Source organism: Ctenocephalides felis, unplaced genomic scaffold (assembly GCF_003426905.1).
Source record: "Ctenocephalides felis isolate EL2017-DRISC unplaced genomic scaffold, ASM342690v1 CF-g0.4_SCAFFOLD_00845, whole genome shotgun sequence".
In the NCBI taxonomy this organism is placed as follows: Eukaryota; Metazoa; Arthropoda; class Insecta; order Siphonaptera; family Pulicidae; genus Ctenocephalides; species Ctenocephalides felis.
This window is the reverse complement of record NW_020536999.1, coordinates 31,292,922-31,315,883: the sequence shown is the minus strand read 5'-3', so window position 1 is coordinate 31,315,883 and position 22,962 is coordinate 31,292,922. Positions and strand designations below refer to the sequence as shown.

General features: G+C 28.4%; 1 protein-coding gene across 2 annotated transcripts in view; it reads left to right on the top strand.

The window, feature by feature from the left end:
- The window catches only part of LOC113377263 (bumetanide-sensitive sodium-(potassium)-chloride cotransporter), a 36,545-nt gene extending 13,789 nt beyond the window's left edge, over positions 1–22,756 (top strand). The window contains exons 3-18 of one of the 2 annotated variants that reach the window (XM_026617520.1): positions 384–509; positions 13,622–13,866; positions 14,846–15,099; positions 15,262–15,376; positions 15,449–15,588; positions 16,099–16,293; positions 17,791–18,022; positions 18,598–18,719; positions 18,947–19,082; positions 19,364–19,575; positions 19,657–19,898; positions 19,967–20,175; positions 20,483–20,557; positions 21,277–21,582; positions 21,652–21,921; positions 22,151–22,756. In XM_026617520.1, the coding sequence (XP_026473305.1) occupies positions 384–509; positions 13,622–13,866; positions 14,846–15,099; positions 15,262–15,376; positions 15,449–15,588; positions 16,099–16,293; positions 17,791–18,022; positions 18,598–18,719; positions 18,947–19,082; positions 19,364–19,575; positions 19,657–19,898; positions 19,967–20,175; positions 20,483–20,557; positions 21,277–21,582; positions 21,652–21,921; positions 22,151–22,395 (3,124 nt within the window). In that variant the 3' untranslated portion in view covers positions 22,396–22,756. Of the gene's footprint in view, positions 1–383; positions 510–13,613; positions 13,867–14,845; positions 15,100–15,261; positions 15,377–15,448; positions 15,589–16,098; positions 16,294–17,790; positions 18,023–18,597; positions 18,720–18,946; positions 19,083–19,363; positions 19,576–19,656; positions 19,899–19,966; positions 20,176–20,482; positions 20,558–21,276; positions 21,583–21,651; positions 21,922–22,150 lie in introns of those variants that run through there. The other variant, XM_026617528.1, reaches the window with a different exon arrangement.
- Positions 22,757–22,962: the final 206 nt, after the last annotated feature.

The following is a 22,962-nucleotide window of genomic DNA, read 5'->3' as shown; positions in this document are numbered from 1 at the left end:
CCCTCTTTTTGTACTAGTTCTTTGTCCCATATAGCACGGATCCGCATAATACGATATTTTTTTGGAACGTTATAACGGGGGTTACCTGTACATGATTATGAATAATAAGAAGAGCAGTGAAACATTGTTTGAATATTCACAGTGATCAATGGAAGAAATAGCGACAATAGCATTTCCTTAATATTAACATTATACCACCTAAAAAAGATATTGAACAAGGAACTGCCAATATAAAAAATTGTATACCATAGTCAATAGGAGCAAATCCTACCATCTTTTTCTGTATTTTACAGTTACATTTAATTTACCTTTACAACTCATGGATTTATACGAATAAGTCTGAATGCATATTCAATATTTAATATAAAAAAAAATATTTCCAGGCACTTCACTCGCGAAGCTTTGCCGAGACTGGACAACTACCGTAACATAATGTCAATTCAGGCTGCGTACCGGCCGACGCTGGATGAATTGCACAATGCAACGCTCACCCAAGGGTCGCCGCCGCTATATTATGAATTTAATTATGTACTAACATAGCGAAGAATACTATTTTACTGTATTTATTCGGCAGGGAATTTTTATGAAGAATTTCGATTATGGACTCAGTGGAATACTTTGATACTGTTACTGTATGGGTTATGGCTTTCGAATTCGATTTTTTGATAGAGAATTTAGGTAGGAGTCAGTCTGGTACTGAGATCATTGAAGTAAGTAATTGATACACATCTGGTGATAGCACACATAGAACTTATAGACTCGGAAAATTCAAGAATAAGCAGGACGTTTTTAAAAAAAAGAGAAACTGATTTGTACCTATTTTTTTAAGTCATTCTCAAGTTTTTGACCATAATCAAAGTTTGACCATAACCTAAGTTCGAACTTTCTCAGTCTATGCAACACAACTATTTAAAAAAAATCCATAAAAAATAACCACAATGAACAAAATTTGATTATGGTCAATTTGATAACTAAGGAGCCAGTCATACTTGTTTGCTGCGTGGGTTTGATCTGGCATTCGATTCAATTTTTCGATAGACAATTTAGGTAGGAGTCAGTTTAGAACTGACATTTTATTCTGAGCAATTGATTCAATTAGGTTTTAGAGTCAAATCTGAGGTTCGCCAGGCACCCATCCAGTTTAGAAATAGAAGAGAAACTAAGTTGTACCTATTTTTTCAAGTCATCCTTAGTTTTTGAGTCCCAAGTTCAAGCTTTCTCAGTGTATGCAACACAACTATTTAAAAAATTCCATAAAAATAACCATAATGAGCAAAACTTGATTAGCAGTTGCATTGTGGTAGTAAAAACTGTCAAATTGGTCAATTTGATAACTAAGGAGCCAGTCATTCTTGTTTACTGCTTGGGTTTGATCTGGCTTTCCAATTCGATTTTTTTTATAGAGATTTTAGGTAGGAGTCAATCTGAAACTGAGATGTTGATGTTGAGCAATTGATTCAATTAAGTTCTAGACTCAAATTTAAACATCGGCAGGCTCCCATTCAGTTTAGAAATACAAGAGAAACTTAGTTGTACCTATTTTTTTTAAGTCATCCTTAGGTTTTTGAGTTCCAAGTTCGAGCGTTCGAACAAGAAAAAAAAATACATAGTCAATTTGAATTTGAATTAAGGAGCCATTTCTATGATAAAATGGACCATAACAACACTATGTCAAAAACTGTCGAAATTCTATGTATTTTCTATGCAGTTATAGAACAAAACTGCATCTTTCTGATCTTTCATGCTCAGAAATGATCAACACATGCGTGAAGTTAGGTTTTACATATAAAACATGACTTCAAAGACTTCAAAGTTTTTCCTACCAATTTATTTGAAGTAATGACCGTAACATGACGTTACCATAACAACGGTATGTTACAGTCTTTTTATCGGAAGATTGGCTCCTAAATATATATCATGTATAATAGGTGAGTAAAACTCTATATTAAACAATATTTAATTGAATATAGAGTTTGTCTCACACACTTTTCAACAATAAATATATTATGTTTTCTTCATTTAATATATCTAAATTGTCTTAAGAAAATATATTTATGGAAAATGCCTGCATGAAAAATCTTTTAATACGTAGTAGAATTTTTGGGATAAAACATAAATGTTTGTATTTGTATAATTTTCTTCAATATCATGACCAACATTTATTTTGTAATTTAAGCTAAATACTTATAAGAATTTTTACGGTTTTATCTGTTTTAGCATTTTTTTTCTTGAGTAAGCGATTTTTTCCGTTTCTAATCCAATTGTAAATTCTAATTTTAGAGCTTTCTCTAAATTTAATAAAATACGATAGTTTTGGTAGGTACTTATTTACACATCAATGAACACACATTTTTTAAATTGACACCCTTAATAATGACCTGTTTTCTAAAATAATGGCGTTTAAAATCGAAAACTTCGAACTCTATATTCTACTATTGACTTTACTTTGTTTTCGAATACTGCTGATCTCAACGTGTGTCAAACTTTCTATGATGGTTAGTTTAGAATAATACCTAGTTGAATATTATACTCAATAATTAATTACCAGAATTTAGAATCCTTATCCGGCAATGAGAATGAAACATTATTGACACTTAGCGTTTATTCTACAATATGCATTCTTAACTGCATTTGGACATTATTATATCAACAAATGTCATTTATATTCATCGATGATTTTCTATGCATGAATAATTTTCGCATATTGAAAATATGTCAAACACAATATCGAACAATTGTAGTTTTATCGAGTTGTGTAGTACAATATGCAATTCGACCGTGAAAAAATCATTTGCAAAGTTTGGTCCTTGAAATGCATGGCGTGCAAATTTGAATTCATCCTATTTATTGATTTGTGATGAAAATGTTTTGAATAGAAGCAGCATTTGTGGGTTTTCATTTGCATATTTATTGGGGAACTAGAATCTACTATTTTAACTCGGTTACAGTTGGTCATGAAATGTAATTAAAGCACCTGTGCATTGGTGGAGTTTATATTTATAATCATTTTATTTAAGCAAACTTATTCAATTTTAATATTTATAATTTACACAATTTTTTAGATTGATGGAATACATTTGTAGTAATACAAAATAAGCGAAATGCCATAATTTTGGAAAAATTGCTGTATCACTTTTCTGGAAATTGTTTCAGAAATTAACCATTTCAAGAAACATTTACTCGTGCAACCCAATATTATGCATTATTGTTTGTGTCATTAGATGCAGTACTAATAATTTTATTATCGCCGTTAAAACATCTTTTAGAGCATATAAACTTCAATTTCTTATATAATTCCATTTTCATATGTATGTTAGTATACTATGCTGAATGACGCATCCATTGTATTCAGATTATAGTAATTGCGATGACTTCTTCTTACTATAAAAAGAAACGGTACATAGTCATTTTAAATAAAGGAATAATTTGCGATAAAATGATTATTCTATTTTGGTTTAAAAATAGAACATGTTAGATGCCATGTTTAACTAAAATCAATACCAGTTATCTTTTTCGTTTGCATTGTGCAAATATCCAAGTGCATATTCGTGGGCGAGTTTATAACACTATTTCATATATTTCATTTTATACCAGAAGATAAATTTTCTTGATCTATTTTAGGAATTAGTGATATTTCTAACTTAACAATAAAAAATTGATCATTATTCAGTAGATCCACTGAAACATGGGAATTTCAGATTTAAAATAATTGATTGATATCCCATGTCAAACCAGTATCTCTCTTTTAACATATACCTATTTTAGGTGATGTGATAATCTATCATACCGGTTATAAAGGAGACATTGATTACTATTGTGTTTAAAATTACTTTTAAGACATTCATAACTTGCAAAATTAACTTATTTTTATCTATTTTAAATTCATAAATTTATAAGTAAGTTAGACCATCTAAGCTAGACAATCCTGAGATCATTCAATTTTATTTATACAAAGTTGTATTAAAATCAGATGTTGTCATCAGATGTTACATAATCACGTGCTAAGGTATTTTCCGTATATTCTTTAAATTATTTCATCCTTAGAAACACTTGGCGACAGTATTTTCTTCTGCAGTTCTAATTAAAAAGTATTTGCTCACACATTAGATGTTGTGATATTTGTTTTTCACATTGAAAGCACTTTAGCTTAATTAAGTTATATTTATTTTAATATTAGAACTGCTTTACTATTTAGTACTATGCTGATGATTTTACAAATAAGAAATATGCAATGATATAATATTTAATTCATGCATGTGGAATAATTTGAATGACTATTTGAAAAAAGCCCACAAGCAGTTTTCACATGATGTGGGTGGATGTAGAAATATTTGATTTATTACACTTTGCTAACTTTTGATTGAGATATTATAATTCAAGTTTAGTAGTTTGTTATAATCATAACTATATTCGTGAATTATGAAAACGTCAATTTAAGAAGCATGCAATAATTTATTTATCATTTTTGCTCGATCTTAGTATTTTCCAAGACCAAACAATAATGCATACCTGATATCAAAATGTTGAGAGATTTTAATTTTATTCTGTTGATTTTTGACCAATTAAATTACATTATTATGAGGCAAATAGTTTCTTACGCTATTAAGAAATATGTAATAAAATCAGTCTCTAAAATAGTTTTGTAGGGAATTCTCTACATGTCTTATTTTGTTTCTAATAATTCTCTATTTGACTGTTCTACTGAAATCCAACAAACGATATTTATCTGTTTTTGAGAGAGGGATCAATTTGAAATTATCAATAATTTTAGTATCACTTTGTTTGCATCATGGCTTCATTTATAATACAAAGTTTAATTCATTTGTATCAATCAAAAATCCTTTTCAATTGTGGTCCGATTGATATTTTATCAATTGACTCTTTAGGAGTCAAGTGGCTTGTGGAATGCTCTCTTCAGTATAATTTAGTTGTTACCAATATGATTTATGTTTATTGAAATTTTTTTCATTACAAGTACAATTTTCAAAACAATTAAACTGAATAAGCATCGATTCTTACTAAATGAAATTTTGAGTAGCGTGGGATCTATGTTTTAAATTTTCAATCATTTTTTTCGTGACAAAATGTAAATATGTGCACGTCTCTTTAAACAATACTACTAATAATTACTCTTTACACCACATGGACGTAAATAATTGTTCACTACATGTTATTTATGACTAATTGAGATCGCAACGAGATAATTTGCGACTTTTATAAACACGTTATTGTTCGTATTTAATTGATGTAATTTAATTATAGTATATGGCTACGAATTCTTTGTTAAATAGAGATGACAAGATACTAAGGTAATTGTGGCTTCTTGAATGAACGCAGTATAGTTAATGACTTGGAAAATTTTGTCAGCCAGAGGTGCACCATTTTTATATTACTTTTAAAAAACTCGGCTTTAGAGATTTTTTAAACCAGGTCAACATGATTTAATCATTCCTTCTTCTGTATATCCAAGAGCTCACATGTTTTAAATTTGAGTTTAATTTTATTTAGGTAATTTTTTATGGAAACTGAGGCACTGCCTAATCTTTAATATTTCAACTGTTTATAATATTTCCAAAAGATCGACAACCTTTCTAAAATATCTAATACATCATACCTAGTATAATCCCATTTTAGTATAAACATTTTCGTTCATTCTGTATAGTATATAAAAAAAAATTGTTTGATATGATGTAAATATAAATTCGCATTAAATATTCTTTTATATTTATTCCGAACTGTACTCTTGTTTAATTAGTTCATTCAACTTTTTTCGAGTTATCACCTTTGTAATAAAAATTTACATAATTTCTATTATTCATAAGTAATCGTTTTACTCAGAAGTGTCATACATTGTTACTCATGGTAGGTAATTATATTACATTTTGTTTAACTTTTTCATCAGTTAGTTTACAAATTGTTCCTGGATAATTGGTCAATAAATATTTATTAGTATTATGCTAATTTGGTGAATACGCACAAAAATGATTGCTTTGGACATGTGCCAGAATTTGCGAATTTTTTATAGAGATTTGAAACAATTTTGTTTAAAATAATTTTGTTGTTTTAAGCTATTTATTAAATATAATTCCCTCTTTGGAATACATACATATTCGTAATTAATTTGTTAAAAACTAGTTAGGCAATAATTAATAAATTAGTTTAGTAGTAAGTAAGTTTAGTACATCGGAGTCCATTTTAATATCCAAATTTCTGTAAGTTGACCCTTAAACTGGAGATGATACTAAAGATCAACATTCACCTAAAGGAATCGGTAATTATTTAATCGTCAATAAGTTTGAATCAAGTATGAACACAAAATTTTGTAATCACTAAATTTAGCGTTTCATTTTCCTTTAATTTTAAATTTATTATATTATAAATATAACACCAATTATCTTGTCGGATGTTCTATAACTCGATTACACACGTCATTAGTTCTCCTAGAGGGCTTGGGTTAGTATTTGACACCTTTTATTGACCCTAATGTGCGTCCAAGCATTTTTTCTATTTGCATCATCGAAAAGTTGACTAACATCAATTTAAATGCTCCTTTAGAGGAAACCTTTAACTGTTAAATTGTCCTTCTTGATATGGAGAAACACGTGATTTTATTGTCTTATTTCATTTGATGATCAAATACTGAAATGCATTATGGTTTCATTTTATAATAATATAACATTAAATTAAGTTCTGGAATTCGAAGGCTCGAAAGTTCAAAGATTTGATTTATATCGTGCATTTATTCAAATAACATTATTCTAAATTTTGGAATATTTTTTTAAGCAGTTCATGATTTTTTGTCTAAAATTTACAAAACAAATTCAAAAAAGTAACATTACGTGAAGTAACTTGACTATTAGAATAAAATACCAAGCTATGTCGTCAATGGTGACAAGCTTATAAAATTTTAATTCGTTTTTATTATTAGATTGTCTTGAGTTAATAAATTAGTTTTCTAAATCGAAAAGTAGATTACACAAATACATGTAATTGCAGCCTGATCTTGAACTGTTTATAAAATATAGAGAAACAGATTTTTAAATACTTTTTCTCTATAAAGATTGAATATAAAAAACCTTATATCTTCAGTTTTATGATTTTTAAATGACATCTACAACAACTATTTCCAAAGTCGATAGTTAAGATAATGAATCTAACCTTCTTAGGTTTTACGACCAGATTTCCCTTGGCGACATAGTTTTCTACACATTTGGATTTCTAATAAAATTATTTGCGCATACGAATATCTCATTATGCTAGAAATGTACCATAGGAATTGCCTTATAAAATTTTTTCACTTGATAATAGAAGATCTAATATTAATTAATATTACGAAATGCGTCCTTGGGATATATTCATTCTTTAAAAATTGTCATCATTTGAAACCTTCATGGTTCAATATAAATAAACAATATAGCTGACGTTTGTGGAACAATGTGTCTTTAATGCTTTTATATTTGTTGGTAATGTGTTGGTGTTTGTCTTATTTACATGTGCTACATTTGCACATTTTGTATGCCGGACTCTGTCATACATAGTAAACTGTGTAGATTTCAAGGATGGTCCTTTGATTTAATTTAATTAACGATTTGATGAATATTTTATTTAAACTAAGAAATTTTACATAGTGTTCTTATATCTTTTTATGGCTTGAATAATATTTAATTTTAATAAAATGCCTGATCGCACAGCAAATAGTTTTTCACTGTTTTTAGTGCCAAGAAAGAATGATGGTTATGTAGACTTTTTGTCAGCTAGTAATAGCTTTATTTTTTTAATATAGTATATAGTTTAAATATTTTGTCTATAGGTATATGATTTTTGAAGCTTTAAAAATCTAGTTTTTTATTTAAAGGGATTTGGGCAAGAAACATTAACATTTCTGGCTCATTTAAAGCGATGATGGTAATAAAATCCTTTCGTTTCTTCTGTAAATATTTTTTTGCAAACCATAGTACATAAAATGCCAAAAATCGAAATCAAATAAATAATTGACATAAATATTCTAATAATAAATATTAGTCTTGTTTGATAGTTTTGCAGTCAGTAACAGTAAGTTACAAATAATTACAATAATCTGTGAAAAGCACAATATTTTACAAAAATATCATATGATGCAGATGTCTAATCAGGCTTTTATTGAAAAAATAAACCAAAAATACATTTTTAATTATTTATGAAAAAATATAATTATTTTTTATTACTATTATTCAAATAAAAATTTTAATCAATATCCTATTTACAACCAACCAATACTGGTTTTGCAATTCAGTCTCGACATGAAAGATTAATTGATTTATGATTTCCTAAATTTAATAAGATTATTATCACCTAATTAAAAACCGTTATCAATACTTAGTAAATACAGATAAATTATATTTATATATTTTACTCACTTTTTATTAGTAACAAAACAAAACGTGATGCTATTTAAGACCCGGTGACGAAATTTTCGTCATTAGATAAAATATCGTAGAATGATTTATGAAGGCGGCGCCTATGTTTATTTCGTAATAAAATTCATGAATCAAGATTGGTGAATGAGTACACGATGTTAAAGATGAAATACTAGGAAGGAAATTTATAATTACCTCTATAAGTCGTGTGCAAACAGGTATATCAATGGTAAAGTCAATATTGACTTAGCTTATTCATGTATTTTTCGAATTCTTTTGAAATTGTTTTTTTTTCTGTGTATTTTCTTTAGGCGTGAGTAGGACTGGATTTCTCTGGAATTCTATATGTTAAAATTATATTTTTCTCTAAAAGATAGTTTATTATTTTGTATAATTTTTAATTTTTTGTAACTATGTTAAAATGATTCAATTTTGTTAATTTTTTTAACATGTTTGAATATTTAGAACAATAAATTATATATGATAATAAACTAAAATAGAATACAATAGAAATATGTAAAAGTAAAAGATTTAATAATCAAATTAATAATTTCATTTGCATATTGTCCCAAAAATTCAACACATTATTTAACTAATATAAATAATTAACATTAGCTTCATTTTGAAGTTTTTTTTTATTATTAATTTACTAAGGAATATAAAATTTTAATCGTTTTGGAGCAATCAATTTTATTCTTCATAATTTGGTAAAGTATAACACAATTTAAGGATTTAATTTTGTGAGTCATTTAAAAAGTAAAAGATAATAATTTATATATGTCTATTCAAATAACGTATAACATTACATACAAACATTATAATATTAAAATTTCAGTTATTTTGAGGTTAATCTGATTGAAAAAGTTTATACCCTCATGATTTTAATCTAGCAGTCTATTCAAAGAAATGATTATAAGGAATGATATTTAATATCTTTATATGGTATATGATCTTTTAGAGCTTTAAAAATTTAGTTATTTCATTTTTAAGGGATTTGGGCAGCGAATATCCAATTTTCTGGCTCATTTAAAGCGATGATTATAAGAAATCAAAAAAATATTAAAATAAGATTACAAAATTTCTATAATGTAGATGCATCTATTCAAATCTATTAAATGTCATGGTTATTTAAATATTTTAAGTTAAAATCGAGTTATCATGACTTTTTCACAAATCAAATAGTAATCAGAATCTGAATATTATTAACTTCCCGTAGGGCAAGTTATAGTAATCGCAAAAAAATCGAAAATGAAAATTTTTATATATCTTTACGTTTCAAAGGTTTCTGAACATTTTGGCATACCTTAGAAAAAATGGATGTATGTGTGTGTGTGTATGTGTGTGTGTATGTGTGTGTGTATGTATGTACGTGTGTGTATGTATGTGCGGATACAAATTTTCGTCGACGATTTCGGGAACACGGATCAACCGATTTGAATAATTCAAAAAACATTCGATTCGTATTGATAAGGAGACGTGCTGATTAGTTTTTGGCGAAGGCAGGTCTAGCCGTTCCGAAGATACGGGGCAAAAAGTGCCGAAAACGGTAGCTCAGTTTTTAAGAGAACGGAGCGTCCGATTTGAATAATTCAAAAAACATTTTACTTGTATTGAAATTTTCATGAAGGTAGGTCTAGCGGTTTTGGAGATATAGAGGAAAAAGTAAAAAAATGAGCCATTTGGCGGTCAAAAATGATCATTAGACATATGTACATCAAATTATCAGATATTTTATAGAGATTTTAACAATAAGTATACATTTTGTTAACATTCCTATGGGTTCCGTACCGATGCTTATGCGTTAGACAGCGACGCGGCGCTTACGCGCTTTATATTTTGTCCCTATGCAGTTAAAGCAGTACGATTTCTTTGAAAAAAAGTTCAGATCTTTCACAATATGTCAAAATAAAAAAAAATTTTTTTTTCAAAAAAAAAAAATTAAATTTTTTTTTTTTTTTAAAAAAAATTTTTTTTCAAAAAAAAGTATTTTTTTGTCCAATTTATAGTTTCTCAAAAATCTTATTTTTTCAAAGTAATTTTTTTTTCAAAAATGTTAATCGTTTTTAAAAAAATAATCATTTTTGGTACGGGAAGTTCCAGCAATTTGCCTTAAGGCACGATGCCTTAATTGCCTTAAGACAGAATTCCACATACAGCTAGTATTCTAATGGGATCCTCTCAAAATGTTTGGTTTCATAAATATGGATTGTTTAGGAAACTCTCCAATGAGAGCTCTAATTACTTACAGTTTATCTATAGTTTGTTTTTTCTTGAATGACATAACATTTAGGATAAATGTCCAATTATCATTTTATTGATTTTGTCCAGCCCTGGTTATAACTATTTCACCTAATATGAATGTTGATTGTTCAAGAATGGTAGGTAATCGTCTTGGACTGGACTTACGGCCGAGTAATATTTCATCGTTAGTCGTCTGTAGGGCAGCGCGGTCTTCTTGACACACTCAATGCCAAGACACTTTTAACTGGAACTAACTCGATCTTTACTTACGATATATTGAATTATGTTCTTTAATTTTTAAATACACACTTAAACAATATTACTCATTTCTTCAAATAAACCACGAATTTAAAAGTTTTAGCTATCAAATATATTTACAGAATTACAGAAGGTGCTATCGCAGGATAGGTATCCTTCACAAGCTGTCATATCAAATTATCAAATTATCGATTTAGTAAAAGTAGCTGAATGTACTTATTGTATACTGTGCTAGGCAAAATAAAACAAAACAAAAAATATATATATTTGATAATATGTCTTTTAAATGAGCCCAATAGTACTGAGTTTGTTGCCCAATACTCTTATGGGTAGAGTATTGAAATAACTATATGTTTGAAGATTTAAATAAATATCAATAGACATTAAATATCATTTCTCATAATATTTTTTCTAATGTTTTCATAATATTTTTTCTAATCTATTTTTTCTAGATTTACCCTCAAAATAGCTCGGTTTTTGTTAGTAAAAGTATATTTACGAAAGTACACGTTATTGAATTTGCCAAAATACGTGAAATTTCTCATAATCATTTTTGTATATTATTCACGAAAATAAAAACTTGTAACATTAAAATTGTTTTACTGGGTGTTATCTCAAAATGAAACGAATAACCTGAAAATAATATAAATTCCTTATTTTATAATTGACATACAAAATTAAACTTGAAGTCGAACACGTTTTTGACTTGGTATTATCTTCAAATAACGATCTTTATACTTTAATATTTAAATAACCATCTATATAAGATTCTTTATATATTTTTTAATTTTTTTGATTGCTTATAATCACTTTTTAAATTAAGTATGAAATTAAGAGCTTTTGATTTTTTCTCGATTTTTACTTACAATATGTGTTTTATATCATCATAAATCTTTAAAATAACATATTCTTATTCAACAATCAAAATTCAACTTCTCTTATATTTATTTCTTCGGGAGTCATTTGTCTATTAATCCAATTTTATTAGCGCAATAAAATAATAAGCAATTACTTATATTGAAATCAGCAGAAGGAAATGCGTTAAAATGCTTGCGTTCGTAGAAATGTGTGGGTCATATTGTATAATATCCAAATATTATATAATACTTACATACACAAATAGAAACTAATTTTATGCATAAACTAATAGATTTTTTTTAATAATTTTTAGTAATCTTCGTAAAATTTTTACTCTAAAAAATACAGTTAATCTTTTAAAATTTGGTTTAAAAACACCAATTCCAAATTCAACATCTAAGAAGTACAAATTTTAAAATAGACATATAGTAAAAAAAACAGAGCGCAAAAATATATCTTGAACGTTCAAAATTTTGGCAAATATTGTGCAAATCACTTTCACAACTTGATGTGTTTTGTTAATTATTGATTGAATAAAACCAGATAGTAATATGAAAATTTAAACATGGCTGATTTCTAAGAAGATCTGAATTCATACATTTTCCAAACACTGCTAAAAACAGACATAACAAGAACACATGTAGGATGATTCATGCTTTGCAAGTGACCTTATAGAAAACTTGAACTGTAGCAATTATTCCAAATACCATCTCATCTAGATTAATGAAGATTCCCATGTAATCGTTAAATGAATTTAATTACGTAAGTGACTTCTTGAACTCATTTATTGCACCTACATATTGGGAAGATTAGAAGTCATCAACTGAATATATGCCAGATGACAAATATTAATAAAATACTTCTACATGGCAGTTAAAGTTTGGAATAAGAAAATTTTTCACAAAACATGCCATGACAAACTATATCTTGATCCTGGCACTTGCTCCTAAATTAACTAAATATTGTTAGTCTTGTAATTTTTGTTCTTTTAAAATATTGCTATGTACAATTAGGGTTGTCCTTAATATGAATGTTTTTGCTGCTCTCAGGAATAAATGATTAAAAAATTTTTTCTTAATGTTTTAGCTCTTAATAATAACTCTAACATATCCCGTACTCCAATCAGAGTTTCTTCGTTTTTCTTCCTATGTAAATTCTTATTTTATGAAATTTATCAAATTTTTATTGTATTTTTTTTATTTATGATTGAAATAAGTAAATACAATGTTATTCTCAAAATTTTGATTTACTTGTCGCTGGAATTTTACCCATGTTATTTCCATAGAAACTTTGGTTAGAGTGTGAACTATCTTAAAGTTAATATTAAGAGTTTTAGAGAATTTTTTTAACAATTTGGAAGCATTTAAGCCCAGGGAGCAAGGAAATTCGAAAACATTCATATTAATGTACATGTATGTAAATTCATCGCAGATACAGAAAAGATTCAAATTATTGCTTGAAAAAATCTTCTACTCGTTGATACAAGAATTAGTTTTGACTTAGATATAATTAGCCGGACAAAGAATGTGTATTCAGATTGGTGTTTTATCGTATATTATCACTCGTATGCTTTTAAATCCGCCTAATTTATTTTATCACATTTGTGAGCATTGTTTTCTCATTTTATTTATTACTAATTATGATCACCTTGAATCTACTATCATGAATTCACTACTAAGGTAGTATCGAAATTATATGAACCCATGCAATATGAACCAGGACCAGAAACAAGTACAATCTGTATTATATTTAAAAATCGAACTTTTAAGCTGTATATATAACCATTGAACCTCAATCATCCATTGTGCACATTTCTTTTTTATCCTCTGACAATTCTTTAATAATTGCATCTATTCACAGCCGACAACTGGACAAACCCCCGAAAAGCCAGCTGCCGCTCAGCCGGCTGCCGTGAAATTCGGATGGATCCAAGGAGTCCTAATGCGATGTCTTCTCAACATCTGGGGTGTAATGTTGTTCCTTCGGCTTTCATGGGTCGTCGGACAAGCTGGTGTGGGCCAGGCAATGCTTCTAATTCTAACGACTACTGTTGTGACAACTATCACTGCATTGTCTATGTCTGCTATCAGTACCAACGGAGTCATAAAAGGAGGTGAAGATTATAGATACTCGAAAAAAAATGAGATAATCTACCTATCTTAATAATTTTAGTAAAATAGATCAACTTTTTTTGCAATAAATTTAAATCTTAGCAATTGATTAAATTAAGGTGGCTATACTTCCCGGTTTGGCCGTTCCGGATTTCCACCTCGTGTCCCTGGTTTTTCTATCTTCTATTTGTCCCGGATTTATATCTTTTGTCCCGTATTGTCTCAGGTTTTCGAAAAGTATAAGTCTAAATTGATTGTTCGCTCTTGCCTGATAATAAAATTACTACTACCCATCAAATATCTGAAAATGTTATGTACAACTAGTAGGTTTATATGAAAAAGGCGGATTAAAATAGCCTCTCACATTCATAATTTTGAACATTTGATTTTCAATTTTACGAATATTAACAAAAATTAGGCAAATAAACGTCTTGTCTACCTGGAATAATGCAAATGAATTTGCTAATTATTTTTAAATAATCATGAAAAAAAATTAACAAAATTTTCCCATCCCGGATTAGCATAATTTAAAATTACCGTCCTGGTTTTGACTTAAAAAAATATGGTCACCTTGATTAAATATTATGACAACAATGTTAGTAATAACATGACCAGATAATTGTATTTAATCACATTTGTTTTAAAAATAATTAAAATTATGGCAATATCAAACTCGATCAATGATTCTATTGACTTACAACTTAACTATTGTGTATATATTACAACTTAACTATTATATATATTAAATATATTATATGTATATAATTATATATATATATATATATATATATAAATAATTCAATAATGCATAACATCTATCTTAAAACTCATTAACTTATTAAGATTAGTTAGATTTTTGGTATCTTCCACTTCTTCACCAGAATTATTTTTAAAATCGATAGAAATATATTTAAAAAAATACGCATGATCATTACAATGTTTGATGAAAAACTACATTTCTCACCTTTTCATCTTTTTCAGGAGGAACATACTACATGATATCCAGGTCTCTAGGCCCTGAATTTGGGGGTTCCATCGGTCTAATTTTCTCTATGGCAAATGCAGTAGCCTGCGCTATGTATGTCGTGGGTTTCTGTGAAAGTGTTACTGATCTTTTAAAGGCTTTGGGAACAAGTATTGTAGATGGAGGTGTTCAGGATGTACGAATTATTGGCAGTATTACTGTGGTAGTCCTAACAGTCATCGTGGTTGTCGGGATGGAATGGGAAGCAAAGGTAAGAGACAGTTAGTAAATATTTTTTTTGAATAGGACGCTTACCACTTACACTCATTTTTGATAAATCTGTGTATTCTTATTTTGAAATAGTTGGAGTTATGCATTGTAATTTTCCTTTTATTTGCATATTGTTTGCACTTTTTTTTTCTTTTTCCTTTAGGCTCAAGTCGGTCTTCTCGTCATCCTGCTGGTTGCTATCGGTGACTTTATGATTGGAACTTTGGTTGGTCCAAAAAGTGATTCTGAAGTTGCCAAGGGATTTCTTGGATACAATGGTATACATAAAAATTTAGTATAAAATCTAAATTTTGGTTTGGATTTTTAACTATTTTGTTTTTAATTTTCAGCCACTTTGCTGGAACAAAATATGAAGGCAGATTATCGACCGTTTGAAGGTGTAGAACATAACTTTTTCTCAGTTTTTGCCATTTTCTTCCCAGCAGCAACAGGAATATTAGCTGGAGCAAATATTTCTGGTGATCTTAGGGTGAGCTATAAACATCTAAGGACCATTATAAAATATATGTTGTATTATTCAATTTAATTTCAAAGTACGACGCAAATAATTTATTGCAATAATTACCTTTTAACAAATATCAACGTACTTTTCATTAAAACAGAATTAATAATCCTTGACAAGGTAGTAAATACTTAAGTTGACCTCATAGAAATCTATTTAAAATTGAGTTGTAACAATGGCATGTATTTAACAAATTATTAATCACATATATAGTTTCAACATAAATCTTCTTTTGTGGCAGCGTGATTAATACTTTATGTCAAGAAAATCCTTAATGAATGCAATTGATGAAGAATGACGTCTCGTTAATTTTTGAAATAAATGACTTTACGACATTTACGTAATGCGTTTAAAATATATAATTGTATATTAAATAAATTGATGATGTATTAGTTTTATTATCATTTGCAATATAAAATGTATAGAAGTTTTTGTTCTCAATAGATGAAACCTTATTAGAATTTTTGTTTTTTCTAGGATCCGCAAAAATCGATTCCAAAAGGCACATTGTTGGCCATATTCTTGACAACTTTGTCGTATTTAATTATGGCAGTGATGGTCGGCGCCAGCGTTGCAAGGGACGCCACTGGTTCTCTGGAAGATTTGGCCAATGGAACATTTTTGGATTGTGCTAATCGTACTTGCGAATATGGTCTCCAGCATAGTTTCCAGGTAAATTAAAAAAAATAAATTATTATATGCAATCTTTAATAATTCCCCAGTTCCACTGGGGTAAGACTCATATGTATTCATTATAAAACATTTTCAAAATTTATAATTTAATGCAAATATTGATGTCTCTGTTTGCAATACTATATAGAAGTACTATAATCTCAATCAATTAATTAACTAATTGTTACTGTCCTCAGATCGAATCTCCAATTAACTATTTTATTTCAGTATTTGTGTCTCAATTTCAGACATATCATATACTCCCACTTTCGACTTATACGAATTCAACACTAGTATTCCATTAGGCTAATTAAATTGTTTTTTATATTTTTTGTACAATATAATTTGTGGACGGGTTTTCCATCACATTTTATATATCTTTGCTTGTTTTTATTGATGCTTTTTATAACGACTGCTATTTTTTATTGCCGTATATTGAACCATATTAATTTTAATGTCTTTAAATGGATAGGATAAGACACATGCTATTAAACAATCATTAGATATTTTATTTCTAACTAAATAGTCACGTAGATTTTAGTCGTTTTTTTAAATAAGTAGATATAATTATTATAATTATTTTAGCGAATTTTATATCTACTTAATAATTGTATATAAAAAAATTAACACACATGCTTATATCATATTCTTCAGAAATGTAATACATATTAGATACTGAAGTATAATGTAACAAATTACGATAAATCTTCTGATGATTCGTAATTCTAAGAATCAGTGTGCAAATAGGAAAAACCATGATAATAAAGCCGTTTCATTTTCGATATGCAGGTTTATGAGTCCTATAAGTATATATAGATTTAAAGTTAATATTTAATATTTTTATATTTCAAAATTTTGTGATACGATTATAATCTTTGTTAAAGCCAATAGCAAATTCGTTGCTAAATTCTATCAACTTTAGCTATAGTTATTACAGTAGATAAACAAGTATGAATGGTTATTACACATTATTATGCGCACATCGATTTTTATATAAATCTCTTAATATTATCTTGCATTTCGTTTATACGTTTATACGTTTGCATTTCTATTATTATTGAAACCAGTTCTAACAATAAGACAAGACTTTTAAATTGAAATATAATTTCTATGGTATTTTAAGTATAAGCATCATTCTGTATATAACTTTCTTAATATCTCTTACATTAGGATTGCCTTAAATTTGTGTTTGTTTTGTTTAAATTCATAGAACTATTAATCTGATCAATTCTGAAACAAATTCTTTTATTTAAAATATTTTTTTTATTTTATTAACTCTTTGATTAAGATTATTTCATAATAGTAATTGTGCATTCATAAATTAGTTAACCGGGTCATTTCTCTGAAAAATGCTCTCAATTGTAAATATTTTCTGACTTCTTATTCTAGAAACCATTTAAAATATTTTTGATACACATATTCATGAAAACGATCAATTCTCCAGCTCATTCTGTTAACTAAATACCATTTCTCAATGTTTTCAATTTTTCATTTCAGGTTATAGAGTTAGTATCAGGTTTCGGTCCTCTCATTTACGCCGGATGCTTCGCAGCCACACTCTCCTCGGCGCTCGCCTCTTTGGTCTCGGCCCCGAAAGTTTTTCAGGCTTTGTGCAAAGATAGACTTTATCCGAGAATTGAATGGTTTGCCAAAGGATATGGCAAAAATAATGAACCAGTCCGAGGATATGTCCTTACTTTCTTTATAGCTATTTCCTTTATTTTAGTAGGTGAGTGAAACTAGACTCTCAATAATTAATTTTATTTACACATGACAAGGCATCACTACTAAATGACCTGAATTTTGGAACTACCATAAAAATTAAAAAAAACACCATATTCATAATTAATATTTTTTATCAATTATTATGAAAATGTTCAGACTCAAACCAATATAGTTTTATAAAAAATAAGTTAAAGCTTGAAATAATAATTAACTCATATATTTGTTCTGTAGCATGGGATGTGTTTTCAGCTTGTCCTTGTATTTGTTGGATATTATTGGATGATTGTTAAGCTTGTCCATAATTTGTCAATTTTTAATTTGTTATGTTAGATAATTTATTAGACAAATCAAAAACTATTCTGTGCCAAAATTACTTAAATGAGAAATATTTTAATTAAAATCTAGTATAGACTTTTTTCTATGACAAATGCTAGTAAACTGTTTCTTAAGTATCTGAACAACTTGAATAATTTCAGTATATCATGATTGATAAAATATCATCTTATTTACATGGTAGATGGCATTTCTTTAAATAGTTTAGTAAGAAGAATAATTTCAATGTTTTTTTTTATTTTTCAGGTGAATTGAATTTGATAGCTCCACTGATCTCAAACTTCTTTTTGGCGGCTTATACTTTAATCAACTTCAGTACCTTCCATGCAAGTTTAGCTCGTCCTGTCGGATGGAGACCTACATTCAGAGTAATTATTTTTTATTTTGATACTGACGATATGAAAATATTTAGAGATTTAATTTTAAGAGTACAAGCAATTTTTAAAATATTCAAAAATGAACCGTTGACAAAATTTCCTCAAATAGCAATGTTTGAAAAAATAGCAAATATAAGTGTTTTCCTTGGTTTTGTTCCCACGAAAATGATTTATCACTTGCATAATAATTAATAATTATATTTTTGTTCAAATTTTAGTACTATAACATGTGGTTGTCTCTGGCCGGAGCAATCGTCTGTGTCGCTGTGATGTTCTTGATTTCATGGATTACTGCCCTTTTGACATTGTCTGTTGTTTTGGCACTTTATCTAATAGTCAGCTACCGTAAACCAGGTAAATAAGAACAATATTTCTGAGCAATATTTCTAACAGCCAAAGAAAACTTACCCGTAACAAACAAATGGATGTAAAAATATTACTTTAAACTTGACACGATTTATTATTTTTACTTTTTAGTATGCTTTTAAATTTGCTTTTGTAAATTTTATTAAATTTTCATCGTTTTTAAAATAAATATTTACTAGTTACGCTGATAAGTTGTAAGTGTTCTAATTTCTACCAAATCATTAAATTACTAATATGTTAATAGTATATTAATTCTATTTTTTTTCTAGATGTAAACTGGGGTTCTACAACTCAAGCCCAAACCTACAAAAACGCTCTGACATCTGTGCAACAACTGAATAATGTTGAAGAACACGTAAAGAATTATCGTCCGCAAATTTTAGTATTATCTGGAATGCCTGGAGCAAGACCACCTCTAATCGACTTTTCCTATTTGCTTACAAAGAACTTATCACTACTTGTTTGTGGTCACATTTTAAAGGTACATAATAACTCACGAAATTATTATAAAAAAATGTTTAAATTTTATATCGTGATTTTTTTTTAATTTGATCGTTCCTAGGGTCCAATAACGCAGCGCGTTCGTAATGCCCTGACCAGCAAAGCTCATAATTATTTGCGTACACATAAAATAAAAGGATTTTATACCCAAGTTGATGAAACCAATTTTGAATTGGGAGCCAAGGCTCTTTTGCAAGCTAGTGGTATCGGAAAACTTAAACCTAACATTTTGTTGATGGGTTACAAAGGAGATTGGCTGAAATGTCCAAAAGAAGAGCTCAACATGTACTTTGATGTCATGCAGTAAGTAATCTTATTTTAATCAAAGATTTTTTGGTAAATATTTTCACATTTATCAATTATTTTTCCAGTAAAGCTTTGGATATGTACATGGCGGTAGCGATATTGCGCGTTCAGGAAGGTTTGGATTACTCCAAAATTTTAGGCAGCGATGGGGTATCCGACACCACAAGTACAACACCAAGGGATGCCAGTTTTGGTGACTTGACTCGTGCTGCCAATGAAACAAATGGTGAAATGAACGACAGTGTCAAAAATTATAGCCAACAAGTCTCACAGGGTGAGTGAAAAAAAAATTAAATCCACTATTTTATGAGTTATAATGGGAAGTGCATACTTTATTGCAGTTAGTTAAATAAGAAAATTTATTTATTATGAATTGATATTTACTCAATACAAGTTACCTCAGAATAATATCTACTTTAACACCATCATAACGTTGAAATTTTATCTCAGCTTCGATTGAGATAATTTTTGATGATTATTTTACCTTTATTCAAATATTAAATATTTTTTTGATAACTGAGGTTAAACTTGAGAATATTTATTAATTGGCATATAAATCTAATTTGATCTTTCACACGCAGCGGACGATCTATGTAATTACCTAAAAACAGGTACACGTCAGGCGGAAAATAAACTAGTTACTAGACTAAAACCTGGTGAGTCTCTTTAGGAAAACTATTTGTTTTTAGGTGATTTTGCACACTGTGGTATTAACGAGAGGAATTCATTTTTGGGATGTGTGATAATAGGCGTTCTAATGTTATATTTTGTAATATTTAATTTTATTAATCATATTAAAATTCCTTATTTGTATATAAAGACGTCATTTCATAGTACTATTATTGTTATTTTTGTATTGTGTATTGACTAATATCATTAATATTACATTTAATCATATGCTTCTTAAAAATAATCAAATTAATATAAATTAATAAATAACTTTTAATACAAATTCAATTCAATTGTTGCTTGTGCACGTATCATACAGATAATTAACTTGCTTTTTAATCATTTAACAGTCGTATTTTTTATTTATGTATTTTAAAAAACTAAAATAAATAATAGCATTCTTCCCATTTTTAAAGACAGTTTCGCATTTAATTGTATCATTTGCATCTATTTTATCCAATATCAAATCACTCACTTTAATGTGTTGTTACCATATAAAAGAAAAATTAATTAAAATCAAAGATTTATACTTATATTTCTCACAAAAATATAAATCCGCCATTTACATATTCATTTTCGTATCACACTATCTAACTAAAATCATTATCGAAAATTACCGATTTCAAAACTATTTTTAACACGGTGTTATTTTTTATTTCATTTTTTTTTTCATATTTAATAAAAACAAAAACATAATTTATTTTAGCGAGCAGTCTCAGCGATTTATCAACTCCGGCAACACCTCTGAGTCAACCTAGATCCGGTGTCAATTCTTCACCAGATCCTGATGATCCTATGTCAAAGACGACAATGCAATCTTCAAGCAGTCAATCTGATGATAAAGACAGCAAAAAAGAAAGCCGAAGCAAAAGAGAGAAATTGGATTATGCACATTTGTACAAGGGTCCAAATGGAGAAGATTTGCCTAAAGACGTCATAAATCAGTTGACGTTGTTTACGCGGAAACAGAAGAGCGGAACTATTGATGTTTGGTGGTTGTACGATGATGGAGGTAAATTAATAAAAAATTATCTATCTCTCTAACCAATAACGTTTTACATTTATCCCTATCTATTCTCAGGTTTGACTTTACTGCTACCATACATCATCAGTACCAGAAGAACTTGGATGAACTGCAGATTGCGAGTTTTTGCGTTAGCTAACAAGCAAGCAGAATTAGAGTTCGAGCAACGTAGCATGGCATCACTTTTGGCTAAATTCAGGATAGATTACAGTGATCTTTTACTTATGCCAGATATTACTAAGAAGCCTGGAGAGGCAGCTACCAATTTCTTCGAACAGTTGATCTCTGGGTTGACTGTACCTGTCAACAAAGATGACCCTGACAGTGGTAAGGAATGAATAATAATAAGAAGAGAATAGACATTTTATTTTGTAATATTAGCAGAGTAATTTGTGATACTGAGATTTTCGAAAACTGTTATGTTAATTGGAAAAGCTTTGCAATAGGCTTTTATAACTCATCTTTTATCTCCAACTATAAATCTTAATATAGACTTTTTTTGTCAGATCTAAACCCGAATTGAGTAACTAATTTATCTTTGCGTCTATTTTTTCAGCTCCTATTCCTGAAAGCGACTTGACTTCGATGAAAGACAAAACCAATCGCCATTTACGTTTGCGAGAACTCCTTTTGGAACACTCAATGCAGAGCAACCTGGTTGTAATGACTCTTCCAATGCCCAGAAAGAACATTATGACTGCCCCTCTTTACATGGCCTGGTTGGAAGCCTTGACCAAGGATATGCCTCCTTTCCTGCTCGTCCGAGGGAATCAAACCAGCGTCCTCACATTCTACTCGTAATTCCTATTAGTTTGTATGATAAATTTTATTTTTATTATGAATGTGTAAAGCTGGTGAATAATTCTGTCTGGATGATTTATTTTATTTTTCATATATGAATGTTGTTTTAACTGCGATCCAGAACTTGAATTGTATTTTAATCTTGTTCTTTTTATTAATTGTTATGGCATTCCGGGGTTTCTTCATAATGGGTATATTTTTTAAGATATTTTAATATATTTTAATATTTTGTTCATGAATCTCATTACATTATGAAAATAATATTCAGTTTTTAGAAGTTTTTCTAAAATTTTATATGTACAAATTCGTTTTATAAGCTTCAATCGAAGAGAGTAATTTTATTTTAATTGTAAGATAGAATCAAGGTAGATATCTTTATGTTTAAGTAACCGATTGGTGAATAATATAATTTAAGATAAACATAAAAGTACATAATTATTATATATGTACTAATAAAAGTAAACAAATCCCAGTATTTTTGTTATAAGTGATATTAATGCTTACTCAAAAAAAATTATGATTAAATACAAATTGTACGTCTTAAAATTATATTTTTATAATTATTAG